Source organism: Canis lupus, chromosome 20 (assembly GCF_048164855.1).
Source record: "Canis lupus baileyi chromosome 20, mCanLup2.hap1, whole genome shotgun sequence".
NCBI lineage: Eukaryota > Metazoa > Chordata > Mammalia > Carnivora > Canidae > Canis > Canis lupus.
The window spans coordinates 58,861,047-58,875,340 of NC_132857.1; the positions used below are offsets into that span (position 1 = coordinate 58,861,047).

The 14,294-nt window shown below is 35.7% G+C and overlaps 1 protein-coding gene across 7 annotated transcripts in view; it reads right to left on the reverse strand.

Annotated features, from left to right (window-relative positions):
• The window catches only part of PRPF40A (pre-mRNA processing factor 40 homolog A), a 60,419-nt gene that overhangs the window by 34,538 nt on the left and 11,587 nt on the right, over nt 1-14,294 (reverse strand). For all 7 annotated transcript variants that reach the window (XM_072789237.1, XM_072789236.1, XM_072789235.1 and 4 more), the window contains 3 exons: nt 12,510-12,590; nt 11,121-11,151; nt 8,446-8,462 (listed from right to left, as the gene is read on the reverse strand). In XM_072789237.1, the coding sequence (XP_072645338.1) occupies nt 8,446-8,462; nt 11,121-11,151; nt 12,510-12,590 (129 nt within the window). The remainder of the gene's footprint in view (nt 1-8,445; nt 8,463-11,120; nt 11,152-12,509; nt 12,591-14,294) is intronic.

Here is a 14,294-nt window from a genome sequence, read left to right on the forward strand (position 1 = left end):
AACAGTCTTAGGGCACCTGGGTGGCTCAGTCAGTTAAATGCCTGCCTTCGTTCTGGCCATGATACCAGGATTCTAAGATAAGAATCCCACATCAGGCTCCCTGCTCATTCAGCAGGAATCCTACTTCTCCCTCTGCTCCTAGCTTGTGTTCTTGCTCTTTCTCTCTCTCTCAAATAATCAAAATCTTACCAAAAAAAATAAGTCTTAAAAAAAAAATCCCAGATCTAGAAACCAAGAAAAACATACCACCCAATATCCTTTCAATAAAGAAATCAAATGAGGGAAAATAGAAAAGAAAATATTGGGAACTCAGTGAAATGAAAACCCTCTATGTCAAAATTTAAGCAATACAGTTAAATCAGTACCAAAAAAAAGGTCTAACAGCCATGAGCTAAGTACTCAAGAAGCTGGAAAAAAGGCAAGAGTTATCAAGAAGTAAATAAAGATAGCAAAAATAAACTGAACGGTTACCCCCTCCAAAAGACAGAATAAATAATGGCAATGATAGGATTTCTAACTCTATGCTAAATCATTATTAAACCTCAACAAAACATAAATAATGGGGGAATAGTTCAATAAAATTGGAATAGTTCAATAACCACTAAACAAAATTGACATAGTTATCTAAAATCTCTATGCTCAAAAAGTATTATTAGGTTCAGACAGTTTTTGTTTGTGTTCTAATATTATTCATCATCTATGCAAATTGTTCTAAGGACCAGACAGAGAAAGCTTACTAATCACAGAAAAGCCATTTAAATAACAAAGGAATTAAATACACGTATATGTAGACATATACACTCTTAACACACTTAATAACTAGGGTTCACCTTAGTAATGCAAAGATGAGATATCAGAAAATGTATCTGTGTTCTTGCACTTTTAACAGACTATAACAAAAATATCAAATGACCATCTCTGGATAAGAAAAAAAGCATTGGAGAATTTTAAAAATCAAGTTCATGGAGCCCCTCAGTTGGTAAACTATCTGACTCTTGATTTCAGCTGAGGTCACAATCTCAGGGTCCTGAGATCGAGCCCCAAGTCAGGCTTCATGCAGGGCATGGGGCTTAAGATTTTTCTCTCTTCCTCTCCCTCTGCCCCCTGAAAGTACCCTCCTCCTCCACTCTGGCTTGTATGCATACATTACATTCTAAAAATAAATTTAAAAATGAGTGAATGAATAAATAAAGTTCATAATGACTTCTCTCAGCAAACTAGGAACAGAAGTGTTGTATGTGTCCCTTACACTCTAAAAGTAAATAAATATATAAATAAATAAAACAAAGTTCACAATGACCTCTTCTCAGCAAACCAGGAATAGAAATGTCAATTTAATAAAGGTGGTTTATCGGGATCCCTGGGTGGCGCAGCAGTTTAGCGCCTGCCTTTGGCCCAGGGCGTGATCCTGGAGACCCAGGATCGAATCCCACGTTGGGCTCCCGGTGCATGGAGCCTGCTTCTCCCTCTGCCTATGTCTCTGCCTCTTTCTCTCTCTCTCTCTCTCTGTGACTATCATAAATAAATAAAAATTTAAAAAAAATAAAATAAAATAAAGGTGGTTTATCAAAAGGCAACAGTAGAAAAAATAAGATACAGTAAATATATTAAATGGAGAAATTTAATTCATATGCTCTGTAAGAGAGAAAACAAGTTAAAGATGCCAGCTTATCACTGCTGCTGCTCACCATAATACTAGAGGTTTTTTGACTGACACAAAAAGTTGAAAGATTAGATATAGATTAGAAGAAAAAAGAAGTCAAAATTCATTATATAATATACAAAGAACCCCCAAAGCAACAATTCAGCAAACCTCCTGGAAAACATATATAAAAAACGATCATAAAGTATAAGATTAAAACAGCACCAAGTCTTATACAGTATGTATAAACTAACAGAATGAGGAATGGACAAGACTCTAATAGGAAAAATTAGACTTTAATAGACAAAATTTGTCTTTAATAGACAGAAAAAACTGACTACCATGTTCACTGATAAGGCTTAGTATTATAAATATGCCCTCATAAACTACATATTCAATCCAACTCCAGTCAAAATACCAAAAATATGTTTTTGGACAACCCGAAACTGATTAAGAAAAAAAAAATACCATTTACAATTGTACCAAAAATAACACAATACCTAGGGAAAAAAGTAACCGAAGATGTTAAAAGAACTATACAGTGGAAACTAGGATAGTTTCCTAAATGAAATGATCCTAAAAGAAAAAAAAATGAAAGACATAAATAAATGGAGAGACATTCTATATTCATGGACCGAAAAAATTAATATTGTTCAAATGTCCATACTACCCAAAGTAATCTATACATTCAATGTTATCCCTATCAAAATTCCAAAGGCACTTTTTTTTTTTTTTAAGATTTTAGTTATTTATTCATGAGAGACCCAGAGAGACAGGCAGTGACATAGGCAGAGGGAGGAACAGGCTCCCTCTGGGGAGTCCAATGTCTGACCTGAGCCAAAGGCAGATGCTTAACTGAGCCACCCATGTGCCCCAAAGGCATTTTTCAAAGGAACAGAACACACAATCCCAAAATCTGGATGGAACCGCAAAAAGACTGAATAGCCAAAGCAATCTAAAGAACAAAACTGGAGGTATCATGCTCCTTGCTTTCAAATTATATTACCAAGGTACTATAATCAAAATAGTATAGTACTGGCATAAACCTAGATATATGTAGATCAGGGCTCCCTGGCTGGCTCAGCAGTTTAGCGCCTGCCTTCGGCCCAGGACGTGATCCTAGGGACCCAGGATCGAGTCCCACATCGGGGTCCCTGCATGGAGCCTGCTTCTCCCTCTGCCTGTGTCCCTGCCTCTCTCTCTCTCTCTCTCTCTGCTGCTCATGAATAAATAAAATCTTAAAATACATATATATATACATATATATATATATGTAGATCAATAAAACAATCAAGATCTTAGAAATAAACTCATGCATAAATGGTTGGTTCATATATGACAAAGGAGGTAAGAATATACAAGACAGGAAGCCAAATGCAGAAGAATGAAACTAGACTATCTTCATTATGCATAAAAACTAACCCAAAATGGATGTAGGCTTGAATTCATGACCTGAAACCATAAAACTCCCAGGAATAAAGATAAGCAGTAAAAGCTGCTTGACCATTAATTAGTCTTGGCAATGATCTTTACGATCTGATTCCAACAGCAAAGGCAACAAAAACAAAACAAAACAAGTGGACCACATCAAACTACAAAACCTTTTGACACGGGATCCCTGGGTGGCTCAGCGGTTTAGCGCCTGCCTTCGGCCCAGGGCATGATCCTGGAGACCGGGGATCAAGTCCCACATTGGGCTCCCTGCATGGAGCCTGCTTCTCCCTCTGCCTGTGTCTCTGCCTCTCTCTCTCTGTGTGTGTCTCTCTCATGAATAAATAAATAAAATCTTGGGCAGCCCCGGTGGCTCAGCAGTTTAGTGCCGCCTACAGCCAAGGGCCTGATCCTAGGGACCCAGGATTGAGTCCCACGTCAGGCTCCCTGCATGGAGCCTACTTCTCCCTCTGCCTGTGTCTCTACCTCTCTGTCTCGGTGTCTCTCATGAATAAATAAATAAAATCTTTAAAAAAATAAGATAAATAAAGTCTTAAAAAAAACCTTTTGACAAAACAATAATCAACAAAATGAAAAAGCAACCTGCTTAATGGAAGAAAAATATCTGCAAATCATGTATATAGAGGGAACCCTGGGTGGCGCAACAGTTTAGCGCCTGCCTTTGGCCCAGGGCGCAATCCTGGAGACCCGGGATCGAATCCCACATCAGGCTCCCGGTGCATGGAGCCTGCTTCTCCCTCTGCCTATGTCTCTGCCTCTCTCTCTCTCTCTGTGACTATCATAAATAAATAAATAATTTAAAAAAAAAAAAGATTAAAAAAAAAAATCATGTATATAGAGTTAATATCCAAAATATATAAAGAGCTCATACAACGCAACAGCAAAAGCCCCCCCCAAATAATCTGATAAAAAAACGAGCAAAGCATCCGAATAGACATTTTCCCAGAAAACACATATAGATGGCCAACAGATAGGTGTTAGAATGTGGGGAAAAAGGAAACCTACATGTACTGTTGATGGCAATGTAACTAGTGTAGCCACTATGGAAAATAATATGAAGGCTCCTCAAAAATTTAGAAATAGAACTACCATACAATCCAGCAATTCCACTTCTGGGTATTTAGTCAAAGAAAATGAAAACTTAAAAAGACACATGTAATTTGGGGAATATAAAAAACAGTGAAAGGGAATAAAGGGGAAAGGAGAAAAAATGAGTGGGAAATATCAGAAAGGGAGACAACATGAAAGACTCCTAATTCTGGGAAACGGAACTAGGGGTGGTGGAAGGGGAGGTGGGCGGGGGTTGGGGGGTGACTGGGTGATGGGCACTGAGGTGGCACTTGACGGGATGAGCACTGGGTGTTACTCTATATGTTGGCAAACTGAACACCAATAAAAAATAAATTTATAAAAATAAATAAATAAATAAATAAATAAATAAACAAACAAACAGACACATATACCCCCAAGTTCACAGCAGCCTTATTTACAAAAGCCAAGATAGGAAAGGTGTACACACACACACACACACAGGAATACTATTCAGCTATAAAAAAAGAATAAAATCTTGTCATTTGCAAAACACAGATGGACCTTGAAGGCACTATGTTAAGTGAAGTCAAATGGAGAAAGGTAAGCACCATTTGACCTCCCTTACATATGGAATCTTAAAAACAATGTAAAATCCAAACTTAGATACAAAGAACAGATTGAGGGTGAGGGTTCGAAATGGGTGAAGAGGGTAAATAGGTACATAGTACCAGTTATAAAATAAGTTAACTCATGGAGATATAACACATAGCATAGTAATAACAATAATACTGTGCTGTATATTTCAAAGTTTTGGGGAGTAAATCTTAAAAGTCTTTATCACACGAAAAAAAGATGTGCAACTATGTATGAATAGATGTTAACTAAATTGTGATCATTTCACAGTGTATAGATAACAAGTAATTTTGTACAATCTAAAATGTTATGTTAATTATACCTCAACAAAGAAACAAGTATGAAACATGTAAAGAAAAAAGGAGAAGAGGGGGATCCCTAGGTGGCTCAGCAGTTTGGCGCCTGCCTTTGGCCCAGGGCGCGATCCTGGAGCCCCGGGATCAAGTTCTGCATCAGGCTCCCGCCATTTTTTTGGAGGGGGATACAGGAATTCATACACTAATATGTGAAAATAGCTAAAGCAATAATGAAGAGAGAAACAACGAAGATGTGCCTAAATAAATAAATAAATCTTTAAAAAAAAAGAGAGAAAAGAAAAAAGGAGAAGAAAAAAACCACAAAAACATCTACAAAAAAATTCCGTAAGCTTTTCCCAATATATGCATATCTTTGGGCATATAACCAAATGAGCACCTGTTAGGAAGGGTGTTATAGGGAGGGGAGTGAAGATGAAGAATAAAGTGGAAAAATATGTGAGGAATCCTCCAAGGATCAAATGACAATGACCATGATCTGAAGAGTTCAAATAACTCAAATTTGTGTACCCAAAATCTAAAAAGAATTAAAGCAAATAGGAAATTTTCAAATACACAGTATTTTTAGATGGGAAAATAGAAGAGTAGAAAATGTGAATTCTTCCAAAATTGAAACGAATTAAATATAATCCCAGAATACCACAATTTTGTCTTTAGTGTGTGTGGGTATATGTATATTTACAGATTTTTTTGGAGGGGGATACAGGAATTCATACACTAATATGTGAAAATAGCTAAAGCAATAATGAAGAAACAACAAAGAAGTGTCTTAATAAACTTTTAAAATGATTTATTCATTTATATGAGAGAGAGAGAGAGAGACAGAAAATGCAGGGGAGGGGCAGAAAGAACCCTCAAGCAGACTCCTTGCTGAGCACAGAGTCCGACTTGGGGGCTGGATTCCAGGACCCTGAGATCATGACCTGAGAAGAAATCAAGATTTAGCTGCCTAACTGAGCCGCCCAGATTACTATTAAAGCTGTTTTAATCAGAAAATGTGCAATACTGGAGGAAAAATAAACAAAATAAACATTTTCCATCTCTGGAAAATGTAAAAGAAAATCCAGAAGTAGAAGCCAGAATATGTGTGAATTTGACGTATGATTAAAAAGCTATTTCAGGATCCCTGGGTGGCGCAGCGGTTTGGCGCCTGCCTTTGGCCCAGGGCACGATCCTGGAGACCCAGGATCGAATCCCACGTCAGGCTCCCGGTGCATGGAGCCTGCTTCTCCCTCTGCCTGTGTCTCTGCCTCTCTCTCTCTCTGTCTATCATGAATAAATAAATAAAATCTTTAAAAAAAAAAAAAAAAAGCTATTTCAGGGTGCCTGGGTGGCTCAGTCCATGATCCCAGAGTCCTGGGATGGAGCCCCACTTAGCAAGGAGCCTGCTTATCCCTCTCTCTCTGTGCATCTCCCCACCTGCTCAAGTGTGTGTGCTCACCTTCTCTCTCTCAAATAAATAAAATCTTAAAACAAAAAAAAAAAAAAAAAAAAAAAAAGATTATTTCAATTTAGGAAAAAAGGTTTGATAGACAACTGACACAACCAAAACACTAATGGTGGTGGTGGTCCCTTCGAGGTGGAAAAACTTAGGGTGAAATTCACTTTCTTCGTTTTAACTTATGTCTGCTTCTTAATCCCCCAAATGAGCCTGCATTATTTAAATAAACAAACAAAAAACCATGAGCTATCACTAGTGAAAAATATAAATAGGCACTTGTAATGGAAGAACACCACATGGATATTTTATAATTCTTCAACATTTTGTTTAAAAAGATTTTATTTAAAGAGAAAGACAGAGATCCCACATGCGAGCAGGAGAGGGGTAAAGGAGGAGAAGGAGAATCCCAAGTAGACTCCACACCTAGCACAGAGCCCAGGGCTGGATCTCATTACCCTGAGATTATGACCTGAGTAAAGTCCGACACTCAACAGACTGAGCCACCCAGGCGTCCCTATAACCATTCAACTTTTAAAGCAAAAGATATAAGAAACTTTAAAACATTTAAATACAGTTCACAATTAAAAGTCTTTCCCCTCATATTTAAAATATTAACACATTTATAATCAATTCTTTTTGCAAAAGAATTGCTTTTTGCAATGCAATGCAAATGCTTTTGGCATTTCCTCAACCATAACATGGGGATAATAGCCAACTCTCAGGATTATTTTGATTAAATGAGATTAGATTATACATATAAACTCTTCTTTCCAGGGTGCCTGATGGCTCAGTCCATTAGTGACTGACTCCTGACTTCAGCTCAGGTCATGATCTATCTCATGGTGGTGAGATCAATCTCTGCACTGGCTGCATGCTAAGTGTGCAGTCTGCTTAAGATTCCCTCTCTGTGGGACACCTGGGTGGCTCAGTAGTTGAGTGGCTGCCTTTGCCTTGGGTCGTGATCCTGAAATCGAGTCCTGCATTGGGCTCCCCGCCGGGAGTCTGCGTCTCCTTCTGCGTATGTCTTGGACTCTCTCTGTCTCTCATGAATAAATAAGTAAAATCTTTAAAATGATTCTCTTTCTGTCCCTTTGCTCCCCCCAAAACAAGCAAGCAGGCAAACAAAAAACCCTCTTCTTTCCATTGATCTTTAAAAAATTAAAAAATAAACTAAAAAATTACAGAAAACCCTGAGGCCAAAGGGCATGGCTATTATCAGTAAGTAAATAGCCATCTTTAAAGTGAAGCTTTCATCAGGCTTATTTTCCCAAACATCATAAAAACATATGTTCTATTATGTTCTATTAGATGTTCTATTATGAACATCTTACACAGCAACATTAGCAAAAATAACTATTATCTTAAAAATTCAAGTATGGAAAAAAAGAAATGCAGTGTAGCAGTGTATTTCTCCTTTCCTGAGGGGGGAGGGGACCAACTACCACCACCAAGAACAACAACAAGAAAAGCAATTTTGAATACTATGTCTTTCTGACATTAGGGAAGGTATAAACAAAAGTATTTTAAATTTTATGTATTAGAAAGTCTGTATTAGGTTTACAGTAATAAAAGTTACATAAATTTTTATATAGGAGTACCTTCTAATGTAAACCTTATGTGAAAATTATCAGGTTAATTACTGTATACCTATAAGTTCTGTTTCCCTTCTAATTGTACTAAGAGTGGGAAATTCAAATCTTTGTAAAATCTGACCTATATCGGATTCTTTTTTCTTTCATTAAATCCCATCAAAATTAAATTTTAAAAAAATTAAATTTTAAGATGGATCATTCAAACCATTTTTCAACCTTTGGCATAGAAAAGAAAGGAAAAAGATTCAAGTTAGCAGATGATCCTTAAAACAGAAATAAGAATCAATGTTGTAGGCTAAAGAAGTATAATGAAATAAATTATGTTCCAGAGGTACTTACTGCACCAGATGCTGTACCTAAAAAATAAAAAAAGGAACAATATTTACAATGTGATAAATCATGCTCTCCCTTCAGTGAACATTTTTAAAGTATTTATTCATACTATTTCTTCCTCCTTATCATGTCACACCAAATACCCTAAGACTGTCCCATAATACGTATATGTTCTCTTTTTTACAAAATAAACATCTACATGCAAAGCATTTTCAGTCTTAAATGGCACTTGGAGCTTTCAACCTACAAACTCACTTGGAGTTAGAGAAATATTCACAATCTTTGCCTTTTGTTTCTCCGCTTGCTATTTTAAGGTGTCTACCTTGACTAATTCCTTTCTCTACTACACTACTGAAATATAATAATGCCACAGGCCTCAGATTCTATGCTTTAGATTTACAGCACCTTCAACTATATAAAGTCCAGACTTGTGGTGTACAATACAATATCCCCTAGCTATCACATATCGCTGTTTAACTTAAAATTTTTAATTAAGATTAAATTAAAAATTTCAGTTCCTCCTTTGCACTAGCCAATTTTAAGTACTCAGTAATCACATATGGCTAATGACTACTATATTGGACAGTATAGATTATAGAACATTTTCTTCATTGCATAAAGGTCTATTAGATAGTACTATCCTAAATTATTATCAATATCCCTTTAGACATAAGGGGAAATGCTCATTAGTCACCAAGGTCAAATGAAGAAGCATTAACTTTAGAAACTAGTAAATTAAAGCTTTGTATAAAAAAGAAAACAAGGGGGATCCCTGGGTGGCTCAGCGGTTTGGCGCCTGCCTTTGGCCCAGGGCATGATCCTGGAGTCCCGGGATCGAGTCCCACATCAGGCTCCCGGCATGGAGCCCGCTTCTCCCTCCTCCTGTCTCTGCCTCTCTCAATCTGTGTCTATCATGAATAAATAAATAAATAAATCTTTAAAAAAAAAAAAGAAAAAAAAAAAACAAAAACTATATGTAAAGAGGGAATAAAGTAACAAAACAGAGAACAGTCAAAGAAGCTACTATGGACATCACTGGTAGAACCAAAGCATTTAAAAAGTAATTAAGATATTTTATGAGTCAGTTTCTGACTCAGGATACAAGAAACAAAACACTGGTTACCAAAGAGGGGAGGGCAAAATAGGTAAACAGGATTAAGAGACACAAACTTCCGGTTATAAAATAAGTCAAAGCAATGTAGTGTATGGCATAGCAAATACAGTTAACAATTTGTAATAACTTTGGATTGTGACAGGTAACTAGACTTATTGTGGGGATCATTTTGTAATGTATAAAAATATCAAATCACAATGTTGTACACCCGAAGGTAACAGGATACTGTATGTCAATTATACTTTAATCAAAAAAAAATTTTAGGTAATTTTCCAGGATTATTTAGGGTAATAATCAGCTCTAGATATCTAAATACGCAAAATATTATAGTAGGCATTTCAGAACATCATTTCAGCTTAAAGAAATTTGTGAAACATCTTAAAAAGATCCATTATGACTCATATAAACCTGTAGGAAAGCACATGGTGCATTCTAAATGTTTCAAATCACATTTAAAACAAAAAAAAAAAAGTTTCAGGCATGCCTAGGTAGCTCAGTTAAATGACTCTTGATTTTGGCTCAGGTCATGATGTGAGATTAAGCCCTTTGTAAGACCCCACCCTGGACGTGGAGCCTGCTTGAGATTCTCTTTCTCCCTATCCCTCTGGCCCCTCTCCCTTGCCCTAAAAACCAAAACAAACCAAAACAAAAACAATTTGGCATAACCATGGAATAAAATTCAGCATCTGCAATACCAATTTATCTGGAACATTCTTTACTCATGGAAAACTGAGGCATTACTAATATGTATAAAAGGTACACAAGTCAAAACAGTTACTGATAATTGGTTGATAAAAAAAAATAATAATCACAAGGCTTTCAAATTCCAATGACTATAAGGACAAGCAGGTAACAGAATAGACTATGAAATAGTCCAGAAAGCTAATGAGAGTACATGCTCCATATCCAAAATAAGGAGTTAATATCCAATTCCACAATGTCTGAGTACAAATAATGGACTCAATCAGAATTTTTTTCTTCTTCTTTTTTTTAAAGATTTTATTTACTTATTCATGAAAGACAGGGAGAGACAGAGGCAGGCTCCCTGTGAGGGGCCTGATGCAGGACTCAATCCCAGGATCATGACCTGAGCCAAAGGCAGACACCCAACCACTGAGACACTTAGCTGCCCTCAACCATAAGTATTCATTCAAATATTCTCTACCTACTATGCTGATAAGCACCATTACAAACAATAAATATTCAGATAATCCAGTTTTTCAAGATAAATTCAATCTTTGTGTAAAAAAATAAATCTAATTGTTACATATGGCCCAAGACTTTAAATGTCAGCAACTAATTATTAAATTTAAAACATTGTATGGGCTAAAGTATAACTGTAGACCAAATGTGGTCCCAGAACTCCTGATCTAAAATTATGGTAATTCTTTATGGATTCAATTATGAATACTATCCCTATTTCTCATTACTTAAAAGGACAGAGAAAAAAAAAATCAGGAGCTAATCATAAAGCCCAAGAAGTGACCATGTTTTTATTCCTTGTTATACCAGTATAATAGTTATTGTCCAAATGAAGTCTAATATTTACCACCATGAATGCACATACCTGCTGCTACATCCATATTATTTACTCCTGGCTGTAAGAAAAAAAATGTAATTAGTAATATTCACCTTGTTTAAACTGTATTTTATAGAACTTCCTCAAAAAGCACAAGTATAGTCCTTTTTAATGTATAATTCTCAAGCCACTGACTCAAAGTTTCTCAGTAAGTTTCAGTGGTTTTAGTTCCTTGAGTTCATTTTAAATTGAAAAACATCAATAACCCGGGGCTACTGAAGCACTTTTAAGTGTTTTATTTATATGATTATCGGTTACATATAGATCCACAACCATTTACCCACAATTCTGATACAGAAAAAGCTCTAAAAACCAAGTTTTTTCAACTTTCATACAAACACTCATTACAGAGGCAAAATCTGCTATGAATGACATGAGCTCTTTATTCATCCCATCCCAAAGAGAATATTCTTAAGCTCTGCTACAGAAATACTGTGCTTGAAATTATAAGGCACTATACAAGACCTCAAAGGAAATCTTTATAGGATATACAGAATATACAAAGTATTCTTCTATAACATTAAAACATTTTGAAATATATATTTGGCCTAAAGGTTTTGGGTAAGACATTGCAAACTTACCACCCCAGTGGAATATGCTCATTACAACCACTAGGTTATCAGGTAATAAATAAGTTATGCTATTATGAATATCATAATACTTTACATATTGCTGTATAATCCAGTAAGGGTGATAAGACTGTGAAGGATTATGTAAGCAATGTGCCATCACTCAAGTCTCATGAAATGTAAATTTAGAATAAAATCTTTGATTTCTAAATCTAGGATCTAGTACTAAACCATATTACATCCGTTAATTAACACTCAGCAGAGCAAATGTCTACTCTTTAAGATTAGAACACTACCAGACCAATAAAATGCTTCTGGCTGACAAATTATTACTTCTTAGTATTCTACTCTTGTTTAATATAGAATTAACAATTAAGAATGTGTATATAAGTATACGAATAAATGTGAATGCCTATCATTCAAGAACCTTGAAGGATAACTAAAATCTAGTTTGGGTTAAAAGGGCGTCAGGGGGCAGCGGGGGGGGGGGGGGGGGATGTGGAAATGGCTTGAGCTAAGACATGGAGGTGGAATGAATAAAGTGTATTAGGGAGAGGAACAAGAAGACCCTCCAATAGGAGTAGAGATCAGTATATAGCAATTAAGAACTGTGCTAAATTGGAGCACCGGGGTGGCTCAGGGGTTGAATTACCACTGTAATTTCCACCTTGCATTACATACAGTAATACAGTACTCAAGACAGACTTAGAAAGCTAACAGGATTGCCTGAAAATATATAGATAGTATAGTATTTCATAAATAAAAGTAGTCAAAACATCACAGTAAATAATTATTTTTACTAGATTACCGGTAAGGCAGGCTGCATGGAAGCCTGAGACATATGAGACATCATCATTCCAGGCATTACTGAAGACATCATTCCAGGCATCTAGAATGAAAGTAAAAAAAAGGTTACTAAATAAAACCAAATAGAACTTTATTAATCTATCTGGCTATCAAAGCTAATATGTACAGCTCACGATTTAAACCCAGTGAAAACTATGTAATATCAATAGTATGCTTAGTAAGTGCTTGTTGAATGAATGAAGTATTTTATCAATGAGCTAATATTTAATGTATGTGTAGAGTTAAAATTATTTTAACAAACTTAAAAGTTAGGTTTACACTTACTATGTTATTTCCAATGTGAATTTGACAATATTAATCTTTTAATTTTAACATCACTCATGTTTTTTTTTCTTCCTTCTTTGGAGCAAGACAAAAATTTTTTGTAGTTCTCACCACTGACTATATCTGTATTAAACAAATTTCATAGCAATCTGGCTCTTTAAAAAATTCAAATTTGATCAAAAGTGCTTAAAATTCAACAACCATAAAAAATATGTAAAAAACAAACTTCAGACACATCACCTATGTCCTCTCGTGGAAAGAAAAACTTAATAAAGCACATATGTGAATATCTGAAGAAAATATTAGTCTCCCAATGACTGCCATCTAAATCTATGAATGAATTTTCACTAAGTATAAATAGAAATCATGAAGATTAATATAGGATTTTGACCTAATATTCATCCCTATTAGTACAATCCCACATTATACTTTTGATTTTAATATGAGCAAATCTAAGAAAAACATGAAAGGAAATAAAACTTGTATACAATAATCATAGGTAATGGAATAAGGTAACCAGGTATTCAAGCAGTTTCAAATTAAATGAAAATTGGAGAACTAGAAACAACTGAGAAGCATACTGGTCAAAAGGAACATACAAAGCCCACTAAACACAGATGAGAACACTTGGCACAGTGAATTTTACTATTTGGGAAAGTCCACTCACGAAACAAAACCAGGGTAAAGCACCATTAAAATAAAGTAGCACTTTATTAACAGATTAAAATACAAAGGTTTATTTTGTTCCTTAAAATATTTAATAAATTGCTTAAACATCATGAAACAAGAACTTGACAGGAAACGTTTGACTATTGGAATATATGGTGAAACAGCAGTTGAAAAAAAAAGATACAGAATTTGAAAACAGAAACACAAGTCTCCACCACCCTGACTAAAAGAATTAGAGAATTGATATAGTAAGGGGAAAAACAGCAATCAAATGAGAACTAGGCTTGTCCCCTCTTCTCCCTACTCCCAACAGATACACCCTCACAACTAATTTCACTTTAGGCTTACAGCAAAGTAGGTGTGAATTCTTTAAGATTTTATTTATCAGAGAGAAAGCACTTGGATAAGCAAGGAGAGCAGCAGAGAAAGAGAGAATAGGCTCTCCACCGATCAGGGAGCCAGCCCAATGTGGGGCTCGATCCCAGGACCCTGGGATTGACCTGAGCTCAAGGCAGACATTTAACCGACCAAGCACCCAAGCACCCCACAGGTATGAATTCTTTAAGTACTACATAACTGACTTCTGGGGAGGCATGGTGAGCAACAGAAAGAAACAGCCTCGTATTTAAAATGGCCTATATATAAAATTCAAAGCTGGTAACATATCCATCAACTAGAATTCTAAGCTAAATTGGAAAACTGAACTTTGAAAACTTGAGAAAAAAGCATTTTCTCAGAATAAATAAAAACATAAGAAAAGCGGGGGTAAAATCTCCATCACGCAACAATATTC